The sequence below is a fragment of the Thamnophis sirtalis genome, unplaced genomic scaffold (assembly GCF_051295495.1).
Source record: "Thamnophis sirtalis isolate CommonGarterSnake01/CBP01778 unplaced genomic scaffold, rThaSir2_p1.2 scaffold_13, whole genome shotgun sequence".
NCBI lineage: Eukaryota > Metazoa > Chordata > Lepidosauria > Squamata > Natricidae > Thamnophis > Thamnophis sirtalis.
Window position 1 is genome coordinate 47,309,379 of NW_028261393.1, and position 25,616 is coordinate 47,334,994.

The 25,616-nt window shown below is 43.2% G+C and overlaps 2 protein-coding genes across 2 annotated transcripts in view; one reads left to right on the top strand and one right to left on the bottom strand.

Annotated features, from left to right (window-relative positions):
- Window positions 1-25: 25 nt before the first annotated feature.
- RPL36A (ribosomal protein L36a) lies at window positions 26-5,471 on the bottom strand. Its single transcript, XM_087727637.1, has 5 exons — window positions 5,364-5,471; window positions 3,827-3,932; window positions 3,175-3,242; window positions 1,306-1,428; window positions 26-93 (listed from the first exon to the last, which is right to left on the bottom strand). The coding sequence occupies exons 1-5, from the start codon at window positions 5,364-5,366 to the stop codon at window positions 73-75; spliced, it is 321 nt and encodes a 106-aa protein (XP_087583763.1). The 5' UTR covers window positions 5,367-5,471; the 3' UTR covers window positions 26-72.
- A 1,858-nt stretch (window positions 5,472-7,329) lies between these two features.
- BTK (Bruton tyrosine kinase) overlaps window positions 7,330-25,616 on the top strand; it is a 23,501-nt gene continuing 5,214 nt past the window's right edge. The window contains exons 1-12 of the mRNA XM_087727107.1: window positions 7,330-7,598; window positions 12,721-12,925; window positions 13,634-13,732; window positions 14,180-14,245; window positions 16,554-16,635; window positions 17,807-17,935; window positions 18,463-18,530; window positions 19,016-19,197; window positions 20,088-20,150; window positions 21,114-21,168; window positions 21,925-22,007; window positions 23,404-23,547. Of these exons, the coding sequence (XP_087583233.1) occupies window positions 12,785-12,925; window positions 13,634-13,732; window positions 14,180-14,245; window positions 16,554-16,635; window positions 17,807-17,935; window positions 18,463-18,530; window positions 19,016-19,197; window positions 20,088-20,150; window positions 21,114-21,168; window positions 21,925-22,007; window positions 23,404-23,547 (1,112 nt within the window). The 5' untranslated portion in view covers window positions 7,330-7,598; window positions 12,721-12,784. The remainder of the gene's footprint in view (window positions 7,599-12,720; window positions 12,926-13,633; window positions 13,733-14,179; window positions 14,246-16,553; window positions 16,636-17,806; window positions 17,936-18,462; window positions 18,531-19,015; window positions 19,198-20,087; window positions 20,151-21,113; window positions 21,169-21,924; window positions 22,008-23,403; window positions 23,548-25,616) is intronic.

A 25,616-nucleotide genomic window follows, 5' to 3' on the forward strand; every position in this document is an offset into this window, starting at 1 on the left:
CAAACAGCAAAGAAAGTACAAGGAATCATTGTGTTCTGACAAAATTTTAATGGGTTCCATACCAAAGGATATCTAGAACTGGATGACCTGGCCCTGTGAAAAGAAAAATAAGACACTGACTAAGCATCTGCTCTAGGCACAGATGAAAACACATTTTGTTTGATGAATTTTCAATTTTGAAAAGAATCCCCGTCTTAGAAAACTAAAAATATGCCTAGACTTCGATTAAAAATCTATGAAGTCAGAATCTTGGGACACGGAAGGCCCTAGATAACATTTTCTAACCTGGTTCTCCCTCATTTTTTCCAAATGTGAAAAAACAACAAAAGGTATAACTTCAAACGTTTATCCTGATAAAAGAAAACTAGTAGATTTACCACATTTCTATATATTCCTTGCTCAAATGCTTTCCGTTTATCCTTTGTATTCCACCCAATTCAGTGGCTAATCTGGTATTCCACATGAAAGCTACTATCTCCAGAACAGCTAAGCACATATTCATCCAAGTAGACCAGTTTTGTTTCGTAACACTAAAGCAGGGGTATCAAATGTTCCTTGTCACGATGGCGTAACATGACATATCGCGACTTTTCCCCCATTGCTAAACCGGGTAGGGCCAGCACATGAGGAATCTGGCCCGTGGGCCGTGAGTTTGATAGCCCTGCACTAAAGAAATGGATCAACCACTGCCCAGAATATTACTCAAACAACCTGCCAGCAGAGCTGGTGGCAGACTCAGATAGTGAGGAGGTTGGGGAGGAACATGGGCCGGTCCTGGAATCTGGGGAAGGCTCTGATGAGGGCTCTGTGTCGGAGGCAGAGACAGGGCCAGGGCTGTCCGACAGTTATCAGCTGCCTTTAGAGTCGGATATTAGTGGGGCAGAAGAACAGCTGGAGTCTCTTCCCACTGTGCGCATGCACAGAGCTGCCAGGAGAAGAGAACAGCTAAGGAACAAGGGCTGACTCAGGAGGAAAGGCACAGGTGGATGGTGAATGGCCCCTCCCACAGGGAAAAGAGAGGAGCGAAAGGGGAGTGGAGTTTGCAGGAGACAATTGGTTCAATTCCTTAGGGTGAAGATCTGTTCCTGACTTCTTGTCAAGTATTGTCTGCTACAGAGTGGCATTTGGAAGATATCAGCCTGGCAGCTCTCCAAGCCCCATAAAGGTCTGTAGTTGTGAAATCTCATGAAAGACTGTTGGCAGGGACATTGCTGGAGAGGAATTCCCTTTAACTTAAACGAAAGGAGATTTTTAATGGGGATGAGGAGTCTGCTCTTGGGAAACCTAGATCAGAAGAAACGGTACCTTTCTCTTCTTGTCTCCTCCTAACTCGAAGTGCTTGCACCTCTTAATGGCCAGCATCCTCTTGGACCGACAGTTCGGCTCCACGCACTCCAGTCTCAGCACAATCTTCTTTGTGGTCTTTGCCTGCAAGCAGGAAGGAGGTGGTGTCATACATCCTCAAGGCCGGATCATTTCAGAAACTTCTACCCTTCTCAGTTTTCTCCGTCTGCTGCGAGCTTCGGACTTTGAAGGCTGGGTTTGTAGAAAGCTTTTTTTTAAAAAACTTTCTTGACTTGGGGCCTATTCATTAAGGTCACAGTCCCAACAAGGTAGACCAGATAAAATACATCAATGCCATAAAAGGGAGGGCTGTTTTTCTTGCAATAGCTACAGTAAGCGAATCTAGCAAGTCTGAACGTGCTTCTATTCTTCACTTTATCTTCATATCAACTACGGAGGGGCTTGTCTTGAGACCTGTTATTTTCTTGGCCTGGGCTCAAGACCCTTTTATTGAATCACTGAAAGCAACTCTATCTGCTGACCCTTCAAAGACCATACCTTAATCCCTCTACAGCAGTGGTTCCCAAACTTGGCAACTTTAAGACTAGACTACTGCAATGCGCTCTACATGGGGCAGCCCTTGAAGAGCATTCGGAGACTTCAACTCGTCCAGAATGCAGCCGCGCGAGCGATTGTGGGTGCACCTCGGTACACCCATGTTACACCTATCCTCCGCGAGCTGCACTGGCTTCCGATCGGTCTCCGGATACGCTTCAAGGTGCCAGTCGTCACTTATAAAGCCCTTCATGGTATTGGACCTGGGTACTTGAGAGACTGCCTGCTGCCAATTACCTCCCAAAGACCCATTAGATCACACAGGGTTGGCCTCCTCCGGGTTCCGTCTACCAGCCAATGCCATCTGGCTACGACCCGGGGGAGGGCCTTCTCTGTGGCAGCTCCGGCCCTTTGGAACGAACTCCCCGCAGAGATTCGGATCCTCACCTCTCTCCAGGCCTTCCAAAAAGCCGTTAAAACCTGGCTGTGTCGGCAGGCCTGGGGTCGATGAGCTCCCTTCCCCTCTCGACTTGTGTGGCTGTTGGCTATTTTAAATGCTTGTCTTGTACTTTTGTGTTCCCTTTCCCCTTTGAGTTGTTCGCCGCCCTGAGTCCCTCTGGGAATAGGGCGGCATATAAATAAAACAAATCTCAATCTCAATCTCTGCTCTACAGCTTGTTAGCATCCTAACGTAGAAATTCTGGATCTTCCGTTGTTATAGAAACGGCTGGTTTCTATTATTATGTAAAAGTAAAAAATTGAGAGTAGATCTTAATGCCTTATTTTACTGCACCAAAGGAGTCGGAAGTTAATCCCTTTCCCTCCCCCCTTGCTTTCCCCCACTATCCACTTCCCTTTTTCCTTTCCTAATTTCCCTAAAATTTGCTTTTGCATAAAGTAAAGGTTCCCCTTGCACGTATGTGCTAGTTGTTCCCGACTCTAGGGGGCGGTGCTCATCTCCATTTCAAAGCCAAAGAGCTGTCTGAAGACGTCTCTGGGGTCATGTGGCCGGCATGACTCAATGCCCAAGGCGCATGGGACGCTGTTACTTTCTCACCAAAGGTGGTTCCTATTTTTCTACTTGCATTTTTTACGTGCTTTCAATCTACTGATTGGCAGAAGCTAGGACAAGTAACTCACTCCGTTTTGTGGCGCTAGGTTTTCGAACTGCTGACCTTTCTAATTGACAAACTCAGCATCTTAGCCACTGAGCCACTGCGTCCCTATTGCTTTTCCATGTCATGTTATAAATTAATAAAACTATTTTTTAAAATTCTGTATCTTCCAACATTAATGCTTCAAATAAGATTGAACAGACCTCCAAGTGTAGCTTACCTTCTTGCGAAAGATGGGCTTTGTCTGACCTCCATACCCACTGCGCTTACGGTCGTATCTCCGTTTTCCTAAAAGAAAGTTTCAGATAAAATCACGGTGTTGTTTCTTCTCAACTGCAAACCTCACGAGTGAAAAAGCACGACCAATTACATCAATCGAATCATCTTTATTTACAAAGTTTTTTATACCATGGCTCTTGAAAGTTAGAAATTTATATGGCTACTATTCTTTATGGAGAGTTTCACTGCTTCCTTTCCGCCCCAATGCTTTTCAGAACGCCCAATCACAGGTTTCTCCCCTCCCCGCCCCCTATTTTTGAGGCTTTTTGTTCTTGATATGCATAAGCAGTTTAAACATTTGTGAAAATCGTGACCTCTGGTTTGGATGGAAATAAATTGAGAGGGTGGGCCTTTTCTCCTCTTAATAGAGAAGAAACAAAGGCTTTTTTAGAAAGTGTATATATTTAGATATATATATATATTTAGAAACTGATGCAAACGGCAATTGTGCCTAAGAATAAATCAAAGAGTGGAAAGGAAAGGAAAGAAGGGCCCCTTGCTTTTATCATTAAAAGAAATCAGGAAGTGAAACGCAGTGCTTTAATGCATGGAGGGCTAATTACAGAGACAAGGATGCGCCAAACACAACTTACCTTGCGCATACAAAGACTCTTTACCCTTCTTGTATTGGGTGACTTTGTGGGGCTGATGCTTGCCACATTTCTTGCAGTAAGTCCTGCGGGTTTTCGGGACATTCACCTGTCAAGGAATCAGTTTTACACCAATTAATAGAATTCTGCATTCCCCATGTAGGGAAAAACATGCAAATATTCCAGGTAGAATTCTCCAACACTGCTATCTTTCCCAATATGAAACAGAATGACAGAGTTGGAAGGGATCTTCGAGGTCTTCTAGTCCAACCCCCTGCTTAGATAGGAAACCCTACACCACTTCAGACAAATATAAACTTCAACTCCAGAACTACGGCCTGCTAGTATGCTTGGAAGTTTTAGAGAGCACCCAAGCAAGGAAAAGCTTTTGGCTCATCAGAAACAGGGTTTATTTTATTAGATTTTTAAAAAATTCTGCATGTATTAATTTACTCAAGGCCCTGAAGGAGACACCGACTTTCTTAGAAGGCCTTTCCTACAGCAAGCAGAACCAAAAACTACCAATCTCACTTTTACTTTAGCATTTGTTGCAAACTCCGTGACCCGTCAAAACCGCGGAGGACAAAACCGCGCTCGACGAAAGCGCGCATTTGACGTCATCACAGCGTGACGAAAAAAATTAAAAATTGAAATAAAATTAAAATTAAAGCAAGCCGATTCACATAAAGGTAAGGGTTAGGTTTAGGTTAAGGGTTAGGTTAAGGGTTAGGGTTAGAGCGTTAGGGTTACGTTTAGCGTTAGGTTAAGGGTTAGCGTTAGGTTTAGCATTAGGTTAAGGGTTACGTTTAGGGTTAGGTTTGGGGGGGTTAGGGTAAGGTTTTCGCTTTATTTTTACATTTTTCGATCACAGCGCGATGTTTTCGGACGGGCAATTCACTGATTCTTTCAGAGATCCCTGAGGATCTTTTGATCTCTAATTCACAAAAAACAGGGTTGGAAAAGCCAACGCTGGCCCATGAAAAACATTCAAAAATCCACACAATGGATTGTTAGAGCGCATAATCAGCCTTGGGGAATCAAGATGCTAAAACTTAACAATCTAAGATAGGAGTCCCCAACCTTGGCAACATTAAGCCTGGAAGACTTCAACTCCCAGAATGCCCCAGCCCTGGCGAACTCTGGGAGTTGAAGTCCGCCAGGCTTAAAGCTGCGAAAGTTGAAGACCCTTGATTTAAGATGCACAACAGAGGAAAACGAGACCGAGAGGGAGAAGGAAAAATGACATTCCGGGATCGGTTCTTTAAGTATCACGGAGTCCTTTTGAGCGATCTGATTGGCTACTGCACTGGGAACTAGGCCTAAGCGAAGGAAATGCGGTTAGTAGTTAGGAGAACCATGTCCTTTATTCCTTCCATATTTCGCTCCGGCTTTACCGAATATAAAACCACGTTCCTTTTTCCCCGCGTCCCACGAGAGCCCCACGGCCACGTTATTCGGTCTTGGCCGCCTCCCTGAGCCCCGCTCCGAGGCCCCAACCCTCAGCCCCGGCGGCGGATGGAACCGGATTCGGTTAACTCACCATCTTGCCAACGTTAGCGGCGCCCAGAGAAAGAGCCTCTCGCCGGAAGCGGAAATAAAGACCATAGAGCAGAGAAAAAAGGAAGGAAGCTTGGAGGATAGAGCGCCATACCCATCTCACAAGAGTTTGGAAGAAATAAGGAAACCTCGGCTGCCCCCTGTCGGAAAAGGCAGGAAGTGGAGGTGTACAAGAGTAAATACGGCAATAATAATAATAATAATAATTCCTTTTTTCGTCGTTTCGTAAAAGCGTGGTCAGTGATTTAGGTTCAAAATCACTCAAATGACCAGAGGAGGAACCGTGTTTAAATGCCAGAGAAGCAAAAAAAGCAGAAGGGAGGAGGGGTGGGTAGAGATTTTTCTCTGGAAGAGAAAACAGAACCAAAATATGTCATCGCTTCTTTGGAGTGAAATTCGCGAAAAGGGGAAGCCTGGGTGGCCTTTGCAACCTTAGGACTTTTTTCTTTGCAGATTTCATCCCAGTTGAGGCCAGGCTTGCGAGGGCTTGAGTTGCGTCTCTCCACATGCACAGAACAAGCCAGATGGTCGCTGGTTTATTTTTGGCTTAGTCTGTGGTTTGAAATCAATCAGTCGTGACTTGTAGTTCTTGATTGAACAAACCGGGGGCCAAGCCAGATGTCAGAAGAATCCAGCTTACCAAAGTCAACGATTTCGACAAGAGACCTCGTAGAATTAGACCAGTTTGGAAAAAACCACGTTTTAATGTTGATCATTGCAAAAAAGAGGAGACAGGCGGTGGCTAAAATCAATGCTAACAGATGCAGTAAATGCAATTTGTACGTGGTCAGAGACACTTACGGTGCAAGACCCTTATAACTAGATTTTGACAACTAACATTAAACTCCCAGTTCAAGCTGCAAAAGGAATCTCCTCTATGGATTGGCTTTGTACCGCACACGAAACCATTTATAAAACATATGAAGAATGGTTGCTGGAATTGGGTATGTCTAGTTTAATGAAAAGAAAGACTAGGGGAGACATGATAGCAGTGTCCCAATATCTCCGGGATTGCCACCAAGAAGAGGGAGTCAGGCTATTCTCCAAGGCACCAGAGGGTAGGACAAGAAGCAATGGGTGGAAACTAATCAAGGAGAGAAGCAACTTAGAACTGAGGAGAAATTTCCTGACGGAACAATTAATCAGTGGAACAACTTGCCTCCAGAAGTTGTAAATGCTCCAATACTGGAAGTCTTTAAGAAGATGTTGGATAGCCATTTGTCTGGAATGGTATAGGATTTTCTGCCTAAGTAGGAGGTTGGACTAGAAGACCTCCAAGGTCCCTTCCAACTCTGTTATTCTGTTCTGTTCTATTCTATTCTATTATTATTGTATAACCCCTGGTTTACTGAATAAGCTTCATTTCGCTGGGTTATAGGAGCCATACATTTCAGGGTATGGAGTGTATGAATTGGAACCACGCAGAACACAGCTAAACCCAAGCAGAGCTAGCAGTGATGATATTCCTTAGTTGAATCAGGAAACATCTGCAAGGAAACCCCCAAGCTCAGAGTCGCCAAGGACCCTGGATTTCAACATTGAGCTACAAATATTCTTCTTTATTAGCGTCTAATAAATTCTTTCCCCCTTTTCAGCTAAACAACTCATGCCAACCATCACTATTTAGCTGTCTCTTTATGCTTTGCTGTGCTGCCACCTATTCTTCCACAAAGGGCCAAAAGGCAAAGTACCAAGATTTTGAATTTTCACAGGACGTTTCCAATTCAACGGTTGGAAGAAGAATACTATATGCAACCCAACAACAAGGCTTTTGTGGGTCTCTTTTGGTCTCCACGACTGGCTTCCACCTTCTATCCAGTTGTCCAGCTGCCTTTTCCAGCCTTTCCACACCTGGAGATGATTTCATTGCCTTTGGAGGTGGGGGGGCAGAGACTAGAGATCCCTCCCCCCCAAAAAAAACTAAAAAAAAATAGCTTGACTTGCACCCATGTGGCTTCTCGGTGAGAGGAAACAGAGAGAGCTTGGTCAGAAACTAAGAAAAGAGGAACTGAAAGGGTGGGGTTAGGGCAGATAAGAGTTGGACTGCATGTTGTTCAATGTGGCTCTTCAAATCAGTCTCCTCCGGCTACTGCCATCGCTGTCACCCTCTGCTCAGATATCAGGAAGGCAGTGGGGGTCCATTCTCCCAGAATCTGGTGGGGCCCTCGCTGAAAGGATTGCCTGTAATCTGAGGAAGAAAAGAAAGAGGAAATAGCCAGTAAGTAGGTTTTGTTTCTCTATCTCTATCTCTCCACCGCTACCTCTTCCTCTATCATCTCTACCATCTGTGTGTGTGTGCGTGCCTCTGACTCTCTTTCTATATCTATCTATCTATCTATCTATCTATCTATCTATCTATCTATCTATCTATCTATCTATCTATCTATCATCTATCTATCTATCTATCTATCAATCTATTCCTCCTTCCTTCCTTTTCTCTCTCTCTTCTTCCTCCTGCCTTTTCTCTCTCTTTTTCCTTCCTTCCTTTTCTTTCCTTCCTTCCTTTTCTCTCTCTCCTTTTTATTTGTTTATTACTTTCCTTCCTTTTCTCACTCCTTCTTTCCTTTTCTCTCTCGCCTCTTCCTTTTCTCTCTTCTTCCTTCCTTCCTTTTCTCTCTCTCTCCTTTCTTCCTTCCTTCCTTTTCTTTCTCTCCTTCCTTCCTTTTCCTCTCTTTCCTTCTTTCTTTCCTTCCTTCCTTCCTCCCTCCCTCACTTCCTTCCTTCCTTCCTTCCTTCCTTCCTTCCTTCCTTCCTTCCTTCCTTCCTTCTTTTCTACCTTCCTTCCAGCAAGGAAAGAACTTTTAAGCAATTGCAATAATTGCTCTATATCAGTATATTGGGTGAATGCCTGGAGAAGAAATAAATTCAGTGCCAACATTTTACATAATATTTACATCTGCCTGTCTGTTACATCTCCTCTAACGTGGCACCTTTCTGGGAATGCAGCCCTGCCAATCTCTGAGAATGCAGCTGTCCTCTATAGGCAGGCTGAAAGCTTATGCATTGCATGGTGATTCTTGATTTTTTCAAAAAAAAAATTTACACAGAAGAGGCATCTGAGTTGTCTAACAGATACGTGCATTTTTCAAGAGAGGAGCACTCTTTTTTCCTATTTTGTGTGGGCATTTTGCAGAAGCCTGGGTTTACTCAGAAGCAAGTTCTGTCTAGTTCAGGGGTCTCCAACCTTGGCAACTTTAAGACTTGTGGACTTAAAGTTGGCTGAGGAACTCTGGGAGTTGAAGTCCACAAATCTTAAAGTTGCCAAGGTTGGAGACCCTTGATCTAGTTGACTTTTATAGGATTTCAGCCTTCTACAGAGATGTGCTGGCTAGGTTCACACATGCCACTCATCTGTGTAATTTGTGGTTTGCAAAACACAATGGCCAAATTCACATGATCCTCTGGAGTTAAAGCCCAACACAAATAGATGCAAAGAAGGGCGGACACAAAGTAGATATTGGATATAGTTAGCTTGAAGGAAAGACAGGCAGGGCAAGGATTAGTGGACAATTGGGCCTTTGTAGAATTTGAAGGCATCTGTGGACCTTTTCTCAAAGCCCCATGAGGCAGATACCTGTTATTATGGAAATCTCACCCTTCCTTCCTTCTTTCCTTCTTTCCTTCTTTCCTTCTTTCCTTCTTTCCTTCTTTCCTTCTTTCCTTCTTTCCTTCTTTCCTTCTTTCCTTCTTTCCTTCCTTCCTTCCTACCTACCTTCATTTCTTCCTTCCGCAGGAGTAGCATTTTTACAATGGAGACAGTCATCAGGGGAGAGTATAAGGTTGTCTCAGTTGACCATCTTCAAGCAGAAAATGGGTTAGGACTACAAGCAGGCTTCCTTGCTTGATGTTAGGGTTGCACAGCCCCCAATTTTCATAAAGCACATTGGTGCACAGCAGATGCTGAACCAGTGGGAAAAAAGGGAGTTGTAGGTACACCAAAATGACAACCATTTCCCTGACTAGAGGAAAATGTGGTTCAAGGAAGTAGCACTTCCTTTCCCCCCCTCCTTTTTAATTCAAGCTGTTTTCCCAGGATACAAGAGTCTAATATCTAATGATAGTCTTAATAACATGCCAAAACAACTAGACACAAAGGCTGTTTTGTCATCACTCTGCTGAACAGCTCATTCTCACAGTACTGCCTTAGACCTAAAGATATTTAGCCATGTACCCTGTTTCCCCCAAAATAAAGCCCAACCGGAATATAAGCCCTATTGTGATTTTTCAGAATGCTCAGAATAGAAGCCCTACCCCCCAAAATAACCCACAGTTAAGATTGTCAGCCAAACAGACACATTTAGTGCTGTATTTCCCTGAAAATAAGTTCTAAACTGGAAAATAAGAACTAATGCATCTTTTGGAGCAAAAAAATAATATAAGACCCTGTCTTATTTTCGGGAGAACACAGGTAATAGGGCTGTTTTGCTATTATCCTCCTCATCTTCTCATTTCTCATCCTTTTTTATCTTCTCATCTTTCCTTCTGTTGGTAACATGATTTATCAGTTGTTGTTGTTTGTGTCTGATGATTAATGATTGTAACTATTATTTATGATCTGTGACCTGTCATGTTTTTTGTATGTACACGGAGAGCTTACGCACCGGAAACAAATTCCTTGTGTGTCCTATCACACTTGACCAATAAAAAAATTCTATTCCATAGGCAATACTGTCCCCATCCATATCTGTGTGGCAGAAATGAAAAATAGGTTAACTCTCAAGAGCACTGCTCTTTTCTGGCTATCTGACCATTCCTACTGAAGTAATTAAAAGTATAGTAGTAAAATGTGCCATGAAAAATATGAATATTTGTTTTCTTGGCTATCCTCATATGTTTGTCCCTTCAAAATAATGTTGTTGAAAGATACCAGGTTTTTTCTTTGCTGGTTACACAAATAAAGAATATTGCTTAAAATTAATACAAAAGGAGTAAGTCTATATTACACATTGCCACATATTCAGATATCTATCTATCTATCTATCTATCTATCTATCTATCTATCTATCTATCTATCTATCTATCTATCATCTATCTATCATCTATCATTCTATCTATCATTCTATCTATCTACCTATCATCTATCTACCTATCTACTCATCTACCATCTACCTACCTACCTACCTACCTACCTACCTACCTACCTACCTACCTATCATCTATCTATCTATCTATCTATCTATCTATCTATCCATCCATCCATCCATCCATCCATCCATCTACCTACTATCTGTCTGTCTGTCTGTCTATCTATCATCTATCTATCATCTATCATTCTATCTATCATTCTATCTATCTACCTATCATCTACCTATCTACTCATCTACCATCTACCTACCTACCTACCTACCTATCCTATCTATCTATATCCATCCATCCATCCATCCATCCATCCATCCATCTACCGTCTGTCTGTCTGTCTGTCTGTCTATCTATCTATCTATCTATCTATCTATCTATCTATCTATCTATCTATCTATCTATCAATCACCTATCTATCATCTATTTATCATCTATCATCTATCATTCTATCTATCTACCTATCATCTACCTATCTACTCATCTACTACCTACCTACCTACCTACCTACCTATCTATCCATCCATCCATCCATCTACCTTCTATCTATCTATCTATCTATCTATCTATCTATCTATCTATCTATCTATCTATCTATCATCTATCTATCTATCATCTATCATATCTATCTATCTATCTATCTATCTATCTATCTATCTATCTATCTATCTATCTATCTATCTATCTATCTATCTATCTATCATCTATGAATGACTGGATATAAATAAATACCACTGTTTAAAACTACAGAATTTGGTATATGTGTTTGTGTGTGTATATCAGTGGTGGGTTGCAGGTGAGTACCGGTACAGTACACTGCTCCGGAGGACCCACCCGCCCGCCTGTGCTCCTTACCATGGTTTAAAGCTTCGGCATTTCTGCGCACGTGCATGGCGCATACAGCGCCTCCGTGACGCTGAGCAACTGGAGCATGAATATGTATATGTATATGCTAGTCTTGTTGTATTCGGGTCTTTTCCCATGTAAGATTGAGATTGTCTTGGCAATGTTTCAGCGAGATCCCACTCGCCATCTTCAGGCTGGTGTTTTGGGCTTTGTGCTGGTGCGAGTAAGGCGTGGTTGGAGCTGTCCTCAGCAACAAAACAACCTACAGCAACAAAGCCAGCACTCCAACCCCCCCCCCCAAGATTTATAGAAAGACAACAGCACTGACCACGCCTTACCCGCACAAGAACGAAGCCCAAAACCAGAGCCTGAGGATGGTGAATGGGACCTTGCCGAAATGTTGCCAAGACAATCTCAATCTCAATCTTACACGGGAAAAGACCCGAATACAACAAGACCAGCATACCTACACCCATGAAAATCTATGAAAACACACACACACACACACACACTATATATATATATATATATATATATATATATATATATATATATATATATATATATATATATATATATATATATATATATATATATATATATATATATATATACACATACATACGTACATATGTGTGTATATATATATATATATATATATATATATATATATATATATATATATATATATATATATATATATATATATATATACTTAAAGTCACAACCCCTGGTATGCCCAAGTGTGGGAGGAAGGTCACACTTCCACTCTCTGTCATTAGGCTCGTCACAAGAGTCCATCCAGACAGAAACCCAATATTTTTACTGTTGCCTTTGTTATATTTGTGTTATTATCCTTTATTTATTTATCAGCACAAATAATAACATATATATATATATATATATATATATATATATATATATATATATATATATATATATATATATATATATATATATATATATATATATATATATATATATATTTAAAGTCACAACCCCTGGTATGCCCAAACATGAGAGGGAGGTCACACTTCCACTCTCTGTCTTCGGCTCGTCACAAGAGACCATCCAGACAGAAACCCAATATTTTTTACTGTTGCCTTTTTGTTACATTTGTTATATTTATGCTGATAAATAAATAAAGGGAGACTAGTATAGATCTATTTCAAGCTATTTAGCTCTCATCAGCTAGCCACACCCTTGTTGGGAATCGAACCTGTGCTCTATTGCCTCTTAGGCAGATGTGTTAAACATTGAGCTACACAGCTCGACTCCTTATCAGCCAGCCAGGGTAAGAGGTATATATTTAAAGTCACACACACACACACACACACACACACACACACACACACATATATGGATAGAAATATATCCCACTATTCAATTTTGCTTAGCATTTTTGTGATTGTTGCCAGCGGCAGTTCAGCAAATTGATCACGGAGGAGGAAGCGGGAGAGGAAGAGGAGGACGAGAGGAGCCATGTCCAATGTTATCCTAGAGAGCATCTTTCTGAAACGTTCCCAGCAAAAGAAGAAGACTTCCCCGCTGAATTTCAAGAAGCGCCTCTTTCTGTTGACCGAGAGCAAGCTCTCTTACTATGAATACGACTTCGAACGTGGGGTGAGTCCTGGAGACCTGAACCCAAGATTGGCGCAAAGTCTTCTTTAACCAGATTTATTGGAAGGGAAAAAGACGAATTAGATCTCAGACACATCAACAACCGGATACCTTCACTTTATCTCCCGTTTCACCCCTAAGTGTCTTAGTACAAGTAGTCCTCTACTTATGACCACAATTGAGCCCAAAAGTTCAGTGGTTAAGTGAGATATTTGTCAAGTGAATTTTGCCCCGTTTCCTTGCCTCGGTTTTTAAGTGAATCGCTGCTGTTGGTAAGTTAGTAACTTGGTTGTTAAGTGAATCTGACTTTGCTTGTCAAAAGGTTGCAAAGGGGATCATGTGACAACTCCTCCCCCACCTCCGGGGACAAAGCAAGGGTCATAAATATGAACCAGTTGCCAAGTGCCTGAAAAACATGGCTATGGGGATGCGGCAAAGTGAGAAACAGCCATAAGTCACTTTTCCCAGTGCCGTCGTAACTATGAACGGTCACTAAACAAACCATATGTCAGAAATGGTTTGTGGGGTCTCCTGCTTGGGCGGCAGGGGGGGGGGTTGGTCTAGAAGACCTTCAAGGTCCCTTCCAACTCTGTTAATTAATCTGTACCGTCCCTCCAGCTGCACAAATTGTAGATTGAAAATTTAGGTCTCTTTTTTTGTTTAAAAACAAAAACAACCCCTCCAATTTTTTTTTTCACTGTCTTCCTGCAGCGCAGAGGAAGTAAGAAGGGCTCAGTGGACATTGATAAAATCACCTGCGTCGAGATTGTGGTTCCGGAAAACAATCCGCCTCCAGAACGACGGGTGTTGGTAACGAGACATTTCTGCCTGTTCTAAAAAAAAATGCTGGTTGAATCCCCCATAGGTGGCTTGTTGGTGGGCCATTCTCACTGCAGCCCCTCCCTGCTATAGGGAGCTGTCAGTCAAGCGATAAGAAAGCATTGTCCCCTGTTTTGCTTTTTATTGTGGTATCCAAATTAGGATCCTTGGCTAGGGATGAAAAGCCAACCAACGGAATGATGTCTAACTGGCTTGGCAGGAGGGGAATTTCACAGTTAGATTATGAAAATTAACGTCCTTTTGCATTTAGCCCATGGAAGCCAGGTGGAACGATCCCAGCGTTTCAAATTCCCCAGAAGTGTAACGCAGAAGCATAGACTTAGCTTTGATCTACTCCTTGTATGTATGCATGCATGCATGAATGCGTCCATTCATGTCTGTATTATTTATTTCATTTTCAAACTTTTTTGCATACAGCGAAAAGAAGATACAAATGAACACGAGCAATTTTCCATTATAGAAAGGTTTCCGTATCCCTTCCAAGTAAGTTTCTTTTTCCTATCAGCTTTCCGGTGAAACATTAACCAAGGAGTTTGGGGTTCTGGGCCAGGCGGGGCCAAGGCCAAAAGTAGCTAAGTTTAGGAGGGATGGGGAAAATATAATACCGAGCTCTTCAAATAGTCAGCTGCTACGTATCGTATGATACAAAGTTAGAAACCGTATAACCAAAGGGCTCCTGATTGGGGATGCTTTTGATTCTGAAGATCAGTCATCTTGTCTTTTGAACGCAGTGTTTCTCCACCTTGGCAACTTTAAGAAACGTGGACTTCGATACCCAGAATTCCCCGGCTAGGATGTTGAAGTCCAGGCATCTTAAAGTTGCCAAGGTTGAGAAAATACTATTCTGCACGACAATTTCTTGTAAGTAAGAATCCTTCATCCAGAGAGATGCTAGGGTAGGATTCAGCTGGTTTGGACAGGTTCGTGCGAACCAGATGTTAATTTTGCATCCAGTTCGCTGAATCGGTAGTTGCCCCGCCCACCCTGCCCCTCCCCTCCCAGGAGTCTCCACGCGCCCGTTCATCATGCCAATTAAGTGCAGGGCCCACTTGGAGGCTGTGGGATGGCTAAAAATGGGCCTCTTGGAAGTTCTGGAAGTCCGGAATAGGCCTGATTTCAGACTCTGGAGGGCCTCCGGAGCCCAGGGGAGGCTGTTTTCACCCTCCCAGAGGCTCGAGGAAAGACTCTGGAGCCTGGGGAGGGCAAAAACGCCCCACACCACTGTGGTGCAGGAGGCCAAATATACCATGCCCACCGAACAACTGGGCAGAGAACTGGTTGCTATCACTTTTCCATCCGACCCCTGGATAGATGGTTTAAGTCTCCAACATTTTCTCCTTGAAATAAAATATCTTTCTCTCTCTCTCTTTCTCTCTTTCTCTCTCTCTCTCCCTCTCCTTCTCTCCCTCACTCTCTCTCTCTTTCTCTCTCTTTCTCCCTGCCTCCTTCCCCCCCTCTCTCTTTCTCTCTCTTTCTCTCTTTCTTTCTCTCTCTCCCTCTCTCCCTCCCTCTCTCTCTTTCTGTCTTTCTCTCTCTTTCTCTCCCTCTCACCCTCCCTCCCTCTCTCTCTCTCCCTCCCTCCCCCCCTCTCTCTCCCTCCCTCTCTCTCTTTCTCTCTCTCTCTCTCTTTCTCTCTCTTTCTCCCTCCCTCCCTCCTCTCTCTCTCTTTCTCTCTCTCTCTCTCTCTCCCTCTCTCTCTCTCTCTCTCTTAGGAAGGCTCAGACCAACTATCCTTAAGATATCTCCTGGCCATTGTGTAATATTGTGCAATTTCTTTCCAAACATTCTTTGTGTATGAATATGGTTTGTACGTCAAGCTAGAAGAATAAGAGCAAGATTTGTAAATCATGGGAATCCACTTAAGAGAGCCAGGATGGTGTGTTTGTAATGGGGGGAAAAAGTCAGGTTTGAGAGCTGGATTGACCGCAGAATTCATTGGATGACTTAAGACAGTCACTTTCTTGTTCACTGGGTAAAATTGGAGCACACTCTTAGGTAAGTTTTCTTGAGAAAAGTGTGTAAAGGATACATTTTTAATGCCCCCTCTTTTCTCAAGAAAATTGATCAAGGAACATATGCTAATTTTACCCAGGTTAGCCTCAAGAAAGTGATTGTCTTAAGGCATCCAATGAATTCTGCAGTCAATCAAGCTCTTAAACCTGACCACCACCACCCCCAACACAAGCATAATACATCTAGACCATTATTTATGACCAGGACCAGAGCCAGAATTTATGTTGCTAAGCAAGACAGTTGTTAAGTGCGCCATGCCCAATTTACGATCTTTTTTTTTGGCCTTGTTATTGAGCAAATGACTGCAATTCCTAATAGTAAATAGCACTTAGACTTATATACCACTTCACAGTGCTTTTACAGCCCTCTCTAAGCAGTTTATGGAGCCAGCGTATCGTCCCCCAACAATCTGGGTCCTCATTTTATTAACCTCGGAAGGATGGAAGATTGAGTCAGCCTTGAGCCAGTCAAGATCGAACTCTTGACGACGGGCAGAATTAGCCTGCAATACTGCACTCTAACCACTGCCCCCACCTTGGCTCTCTTAAATGAATCAAATGGTCATTAAACGGGCCTGGCTTCTCTCCTATTCACTTCGCTCATCAGAAGGTTGCAAATGGTGATCATGTAAACTCATGGGGATATTGCGACAGGCGGAAGTATGAGGACCAATCATAACTCACTTTTTTTCAGTGCTATGTAGCTTTGTAGTACCTTCACTAAACCAATGGTTATATTTTAACCCCTGTTCATTATCTCTGCTTTGTGTGTCCCCAAGATTATATACGATGAAGGACCCCTCTATGTCTTCTCTCCCATGGAACAACTACGGACTCGATGGGTTCACCAACTGAAGACCAGTCAGTATCCATGTGGTTTAAAACATGCATAACTGTTGTGGCACCAGAGAAGGGCTGTCTTGTCACCCAATGAAATGTATTAGGGCCTCCAATAAAGGGCAGATACAGAATCCTGGATGATGGCGACTCTAATGTATTTGTAGACTATGAGATTGAGGGCTGCCACCAAGCAAGTTTCCTAGTGATAAACGCTAGTATAATGGCTGGGTGTGTACAAGTTTCAGCTAAAAAGACAATTGTAGGTAACGGACCTTTTCCAAGTCGATTGTGTGAACCAGGCTATCAGGTTAAGCTGTAATAATATGATGGATTGATTGGTTTGGGCAGTGCATGGTCAGAAAACACACAGTCCTTTGGTTCACCGACAAATGCATGCTCGACAAAAGCGCGCCGACAAAACCACGGCGAGAAAACTGTGAGGTCAAAATTGAACCGACGAATTAGCGCAGAAGCGCGCCAACAACAGCGCGCCAACAACAGCACGCCAACAACAGTGCGCCAACAAAAGCGCGCCTTCAACAAAGAACTAATAACAACCTAATAACCCTAACCCTAAATCTAAACCTAACCCTAACCCTAAACCTAAACCTAACCCTCAACCTAACCCTCAACCTAACCCTGAACCTAACCCTAACCCTAAACCTAACCCTCAACCTAACCCTGAACCTAACCCTAACCCTAACCCTGAACCTAACCCTGAACCTAACCCTAAACCTAACCCTGAACTTAACCCTGAACCGAACCCTGAACCTAACCCTGAACCTAACCCTGAACTTAACCTTGAACCTAACCCTGAACCTAACCCTGAACCTAACCCTAAACCTAATCCTAAACCTAACCCTTACCTTAACTTAAATCGTGCTTCCCTTACCTTAACTTAAATTGCGCTTTTGCGGGCGTGGTTTTGTCGGCACGTTGTTGTGGCTGCGTTTATGATGTCGTGGTTTTCTCACTGCGGTTTCGTCGGTGCACTTTTGTAGTGTGCGTATTTGTCGGGTCACGCAGTCCTTGTGCTTTGTTGAGCCAGGGTTAAAGTAAAGGGGGTGAACATTGACCTAATGTTGACTTGCTAAGTGAAATTTTTTTAACAAATAAATCATATTGCAACGTCTTGAGTTAGTTCTTGGCATGCTCCTCTGAAATCTCCTCTCTTATTCCATCTTTGTTGCAGTGACCAACTATAACAGTAACCTGGTGCAGAAATATCATCCTTGTTTCTGGACAGATGGACAATATCTTTGTTGCTTCCAGACTGCAAAAATGGCTATGGGTTGCAAAGTGCTGGCCGGCAGAACTCCAAGTAAGATATCATCTTGCCTTCTCCTTGTGTCTTCACTCTGATCTCAACCTCCATCCTTCCTTCCTTCCTTTAGTTGTGCAGGGAGGTCCTCGGCTTACAACCGTTTGTTTAATAGCTGTTCAGAGTTAGAACGGCACTGAAAAAAGTGACTTACAGGGGGTCCCCCTCACACTTAGGAGAGGCCCTTGGTAGCTGGCATGTGTTTATAATGGTTGCAGTATCCTGGAGTCATGTGATTTGCAACCTTCCGAGTTGTCTTTGACAAAGAAAGTCAAGGAGGGAAGAGGGATTCACTTAATCTCCATGATTCACTTAATGACAAAAATGGTTGTAACGTTGGGAAGGATCCACTGAGCAACCCTTTTTATTAGCAGTGGAAATTCTAATCCCAATTGTGATCCTAAGCCAAGGTAGTGATTAGCCACCTGTGGCCAGAAAAGCAGGATATCAGCTCTATCAATCCATATCAATCAATCAATGTCAATCAATCAGTCAATCAATCACTCACACTTGTCCTCTCCTTGAAGGTTTCAAAAGTGGCCGTTTGCTTCAGAAGCCCGAAAAGCCACTGCCCCCAACGCCAGAGGAGAACCAGGTAACTATGGGCTGGTGTGGCTACTATTACTACTACAACCCTAACCTCTACTCACTGCTACTACATTCATGTTGGAAGCAACCTCTAAGGCACTTCTGGGTGGTAAGGATTAGATGGTGACGTCACAGTTGCCCAGGGGATGCCTGAGGGGGTCTCTTTTCACACTCCTGTCATTTTCCTGACGAAATGGTACCTATTTATCTACTTGCATTTTCATGCTTCCAAACGGCTAGGTGGGTGGGAGCTGGAGCAAATTGATGGGAGCTCATTCCATCCCGTGGCTCACTCTTGGGTTTCGACCTGCCGAGCTGTCTACTTCTCAGTGGTCTTTTGACTCAGTGTCCTACCCACCTGAGCCACCGCGACCCCCCCTGGTGTGGGTAGATTCGACAGCACTGATGCCTGGGCATTGTATATGAGCCTTATGACCAGATCCCTTGGTAGGCCTCACTATTTTCCTCCTTGCTTTTCCAACCCTTCCCAAGTTCATGAAGAAGCCTCTGCCACCCAAGCCAACACCCAGCATTCCTTCTAAGACGAGGAAAGTGATCGCTCTCTACGATTACACCCCCATGAATGACCAGGATTTGCAGCTACAGAAAGGGGAAGAATATCTCATCCTGGAGGAGAGCAGTGAATCTTGGTGGAGAGCACAAGACCAGAATGGGTATGAGATGGGAGAACATCAACAGCTGGATTGGCACGTTGTCTTGGGGTGGATTTCATTAGGGTTTGATTGGTGGTCTAGATCAGTGTTCCTCAACCTTGGCCACCTTAAGATCTGTGGACTTCAACTCCCAGAATTCCCCAGCCAACCATGCTGGTCTAAATTGATGTTGGTTTAGCATTTCAGGAGATAGAATTGTGGTGGCACAGTGGTTAGAGTGCAGTACTGCAAGCCACTTCTGCTGACTGCCAGTTGCCTGCAATTTGGCAGTTCAAATCTCACCAGGCTCAGGGTTGACTTCCATCCTTCCGAGGTCGGTAAAATAGGGAGTCAGATTGTTGGAGGCAAGAGGCTGACTAGGTAAATTGCTTAGAGAGGGCTGTAAAAGCACTGTGAAGCAATATATAAGTCTAAGTGCTATTGCTAGAGTTCCCAAGAGTTTATTTTGAAGGGTGTGTGGGTGTGTATGCAAATGCCTTTAGGTTATCTGCACAGCTAAACTATCTGTCCCATCCCTTCTGACTTGAGTCCTTTAATCATGGGAATTTCCCACTGGACAGGGAAACAATGTCAGTTTTGAGCAGTTGTTTGTGACATTCAAGTAAGGCAATGCCTGTATTCAACTTAGCTATGTAAGCACCAAGATTCTAGTTTTTGGATTTGCCATTCTCTGAGGTTTAATAAAGGGAGCCCGAGATGTTCTGCAGGAGAACTCTAATGGTCTTATCATTCTTCTTCTTCTTCTTCTTCTTCTTCTTCTTCTTCTTCTTCTTCTTCTTCTTCTTCTTCTTCTTCTTCTTCTTCTTCTTCTTCTTCTTCTCCTCCTCCTCCTCCTCCTCCTCCTCCTCCTCCTTCTTCTTCCCCTGCCCCTTCTGCTTCCTTTCATCCAGGAAACAAGGTTACATCCCCTCCAATTACATCACCGAAACAAGAGATTCTCTGGAGATATTTGAGTGAGTGTCTTCTGAGCCATGGGCTGGATCCATTCATGGAGATGACCCGGGGTGGGATTCAAAAATTTTAACAACCAGTTCTCTGCCTGGTTGCTGGGTGGGCATGGCCTGCTTGGCCTCCTGCATCACGCTGCTGGTGGTGGTGGTGGGGAGTTTTCACCCTACCCAGGCTCTGGGAAAGCGAAAACAGCCTCCCCTGGGCTCCGGAGGCCCTCTGGAGGCCGGAAATGGGCTCGCTTCCGGACCTTCAAAACTTTTTGGGCCCTCCCAGAGCCTCCGCACTTACCTGGCATCCAAAATGGGCCATGTGGAGACTCCAGGGATGGGAAGGGTGGATGGGGCAGGGCCAGCCACTTCTTGCAACTACCGGTTCAGTGAACCAGTCTGAACTGGCTGAACCCCACCTGTGGAGATGACAGATATAGTCTAACACAGGGGTCTCCAATCTTGGCAACTTTAAGCCTGGTGGACTTCAACTCCCAGAATTCCCCAGCCGGATTTGCTGCTGTGGAATTCTGGGAGTTGAAGTCCACCAGGCTTAAAGTTGCCAAGGTTGGAGACCCCTGGTCTAACACATCGAATGGAGTCCAGATGGCAGAAGAGTAATGGACTGACTGCATTATTCAGTTTGAGTCTGGGCTCTTCTGCCTCATTGTCGGTCAGTCTTTTCTTCCTCCAGATGTTTCATGCCTCCTGCACCATTTGAGTTTATAGCTTGTCAATCTGGACGCCAGAAGTAGAAGATCAGCTAGTAATAAGATGGGTGGGAGAGCAGCTGCTCAATGTTGCTTTGTACCAAATTGGCATCAAACAGGAGGGCACGTTTGGGAATGAACCACTTAATAAAATATTTTGGAAATTTTCATTTTCATTCTTTACTCCAAATAGATTCATCCCACAAGGCTCTATGCTCGACCTTCATTCTAGGTATTCTTTCTTGACAACTATCTTGTTGTGTTTTAGGTGGTATTTGAAAAACATAACCAGAAGGCAAGCGGAGGAATTGCTGAAAAAAGAGGTATGGTTTTGTGTCTGTCTAACCCAGTGGTTCCCAAACTTGGCAACTTTAAGACTTGTGGACTGGAGAATTCTGGGAGTTGAAGTCCACAAGTCTTAAAGTTGCCAAGTTTGGGAACCACTGGTCTAACCCATCCTTCCTCCTCCCCTTCTTTCATTGTAAGGAATTTATATTTCTTGCAAATTAAAGTTGCGTGGACTTCAACTCTGAGAATTCCCCAGCCGTCTTGGGGGAGAGGAGATTTGTTGGTTGGGGAATTCTGGGAGTTGAAGTCCACATATCTTCAACTGGCCAAGTTGGAGAAACATTGCAAGAAATTCTAAATAAGGATTTGGGGGGGGGGGGGCAATCATCTTTGACTGTGAATACTGTACACTGTGTATGCTTTTTTGCCCCTTTTATTTCTGCTTAGCTTCTGGATCCAATCAGGAGTAGCTAATAACCAGGAACTAGTTTGTTTAGCATATCATTTCATTCTAAGATCCTAAATTGTATGCCAAGAATTTTCTCTTTGCTTATTATCCTTGTGAAGGGTGCAGTAAATTTAGACATAGAGTTCAGGCAAATCTACTTAATTTTACTACTACTAACTACTACTTGCTACTAGAGCTAGTAACCCAGCACTTTAGGTCAGCGTGGCTTCATCAGAGGGTTAGAAGCAACCTCACAAGAGGAGCTTCCATCAAGAGACACACTGGAAAATTAATCATTTCCAAATCCTCACGACTAGAAAATTTAGGCATTTCTATATTTCAGGACAAAGATGGCGGTTTCATCGTTCGAGATTCTATCAGCAAGACAGGGAAATACACCGTCTCTGTGTTTGCTAAGTCCTCTGGGTAAGTGTGACCCACTGATAAAAAATAAATGTGAATTCCATACTAGGCTAGTCCTCAGGAAGGGCTCCGTCTGTAGATTTTAGCAACGTATTAGGAGAAATGTGGTTGACAGTGGAAGCTGTCAAGAAGAGACTGGACTGCCATCTGTCAAAAATGGTGTAGGGTCTACTTGGGCAGGGGGTTGGACTAGATGACCTACAAGGTCCCTTCCAACTCGGTTAATCTGTATCATCTGTATAAGCAATATTAGGATCTTCATTCACTTGGCTTAAGTTTATTAATTATGCAGGACAAAAGCATCAGAATTGAGTGTAATCAGTTTTAGGTTCCTAGATGATTGTAATTATATAAAGTGATATATGTTTTTGCTTCTTATAGGTCCTCCATTATATCATTAACTGTTAAAAAATTTAAATAAAGAGGAGGGGGGGGAGATTCCTCCATTGAACAATGGGATAGACTAGAACAGTGATCACCAACTGGGGAAGATTTTGGTGGTCTGCAGAAAATTTTTATGTATTTTTTATATTGCACTAAATTAGGGGTCCTCAAACTACGGCTCCTGGGCCGGATATGTAAAATGAACACTTGTGTTGGTGCAGAGAGTCTCCCCTTTCGGGGTCTTTTTGTGTGGGTTGGAGGAGGGCAGAAATTCTGACTTGGGGTCTGCTTCAGCCTCCTGGTGTGGGGTTTTGGGCGAAGGCTGGAGGGAAGAGCCACTGGTGGCAAAGAGCCGGAGGGCCTTGTTCCAGTGGGACTGCATCATGGCCTGGAACTGGCTGACCATTTCAGCCCGCTGAGCCTCCAGGCGCCGGTACCTGGCCTTGCACTCCCACAGGTCTTCCCTCTGCTTGGAAAGCCTACGCTCCTAGTCCTCAGTGAGTTGCTTCTGTGGAGCCTCCTTCTGGGTCAGATCCAATTTAAACTCAGCTGTTTTATCAACTCTTTCTCATGGTGGCTGCTTAGCTCCAGCAACTGCTTCCTGTTGGGGCCCTAAGAAGCCCAGGTGGGCAGGTCAGGAATGGTTGGGAGGGGAGGGGCGAATAGAGGCTGGTGAGGCGCCCCTCCATGTGAGTGACATCAAGTTGGCCACACCTACCAGTCACATGGCCACCTAACTACGCCCACCCAGCCAGTCATTAGGCAGACCATATTAGCGGTCCGCAGGAATTAAACTTATGAATTTAGTGGTCCCTGAGGTCCGAAAGGTTAGGGACCCCTGGACTAGATGACCTCAAGATTCCATTCCAACTTTCTAACGCTTTCGTTCTAAACGGGGAGGACCTTCTCTCTCTTTTCCTACAGCAGTGGCTCCTTCCACCTGATGTCCCAATTTCTCATGTCACCATCTTCGCTCCTCTTGGAGTCCCTTTTTAACTCCCGATTGCTTCCTTAGGGAACCTCAGGGCACCATTCGGCATTATGTGGTGTGCTCGACACCCCAGAACAAATATTTCCTGGCCGAGAAGCACCACTTCAACACTATCCCGGAGCTCATCAACTATCACCAACACAACTCCGCAGGTGAGGACGAGCAGCTGTTGGTTAAATGTGTCCACAATTGACCGCTTAGCCGGTGGAGTTGAATCTGGGAATATGTATCTCTCTTCCCTGATTTAAATTTCCCACAAGGCTCCAGAAAAAAGCTATGTTGGATGTTATGGAGGTGTTCTGACCCAGCTCCCCAAACACAACCAACTCTCAGAAGTGAACTCAAAAGATGCCATTATTAGGAGTGCCGGCAACTCCGGCAAAAAAGTTTCTCTTCCAAACACAGGCTAAGAAGTCCAGCCAGCTAGGAGATGAATAGTTATTTTTTTTATTAGGAATAATGTCTGCGAAATACAAAAAAGAAATCCAGTATTTAATACTACATATAATTACGGCGGCAAGGATTGCCTTTGCCCAGAAATGGAAAAACAAATTAATTCCGAGCGAAGAGGAAACAATAAGAAAGGTTATGGACTGTGCCGAAACGGACAAACTAACTAAAGAAATCCAGGGAAAAGAAGAATCAGAATTCTGCCAGATATGGGATAAATGGTATAGGTGGATGGAGGAAAGAAACAAGAATCAATGAAGGAACATAACAAAACTCAAAAAATAATAGTTAAGAGTAAAATAAGCAGGTTAAGAATGGTGAAATCCAAATGAAATACAATAGAAGGGGAAATATATACAGTGAGCGGTATCGATTGATAATTTCCTGTTAGAAAGAACAGGAAGCTCCTGTTCATATTGTATTGTGTAAATGTGGTGTACGTCTAAGTTTTGTGTGTGTCTATTTTACATGTTTGTTAATAAAAAATAAAAAATTAAATATATAAAAAAATGTCTGTAAGGAAAGAAAAAAAGAATCGTTGTCTGCCACATCTATTCATCTCTAGTCCCTGCCTTTTATCCCCAGACAGAGCTAGGGTGGGCTCTCACTAGCAGCAGTGGCTCTTCCTTTCCCAGGACCAGCCCATAGATTTCCACTGCTCTCCTCTCCTCTGCCTTCTGCGCTTCCGCACTTCAGGCACTGGACCCAGCTGCTCCTCATCAGCTACTTCCAGACCTGCAGGCTGTTGACTCTCCATCTGAGGGCTGATGGACGTCTCCGCCTCTGTATGACTCTCTGCCAGCTCCATTCCCGCTTCCCCGTCAGAGCTCTCAGGATGCCTTGATGTTGAAATTGACTCCCACTCCTCCTACTCCTCCTCCTCCTCCTCCTCCTCCTCCTCCTCCTCCTCCTCCTCCTCCTCCTCCTCCTCCTCCTCCTCCTCCTCCTCTTCCTCCTCTGATTCGGCTGCTGGAGAGGCCACAACAGGAGCATTGTGGGTAATTTATGCCAGCAATCTCCTTGGAGGACCAGAAGATGTGCCAGCTTGGACCCCGGACCTTAGCAGTAGCCCAGAACCACCAAACCGTTGCGCTAAGAAGTGTCATGTCTTCTCAGAATATACTTAAATGTTTTTATTTAAATGAATGTACTTAAACAGGTCTTTAGATTCACACCTAGCTCTCACAGGCAGCTCGGCCCTTCTCAGCTAAACAAAAGCTGTTGCTGTTTAATCCCCATCGCAGAATGTGGTGATGATATCCGTGTGCTTAGCAAAAGGCAAAGATTATTCTGAAGATAAACAGCTTTGGCAACTATGCAAATTTTTCATGAGGGATTTAGAGCACAGGAAGGTGCCTTTGAATTGGCCTTGACTCTGGGAACTATTTGGACACATCCCTGTGTTCTGACCCATTCTACTCTACCACATTATGTAATGTGTTGTGTTACGTTATGTTATTATTTTACTTTACTTTACTATTTTATTTTATTATTTTATTTTTTATTTTTTTATTTTTTTTATTTTTTTATTTTATTTATTTTATTTATTTTATTTTATTTATTTTATTTTATTTATTTATTTTATTTTATTTATTTATTTTATTTTATTTATTTATTTTATTTTATTTATTTTATTTATTTATTTATTTTATTGATTTTATTGATTTTATTGATTTTATTGATTTTATTTATTATTATTTATTTTATTTATTTTATTTATTTTATTTATTTTATTTATTTTTATTTATTTTATTTATTTTATTTATTTTATTTATTTTATTTATTTT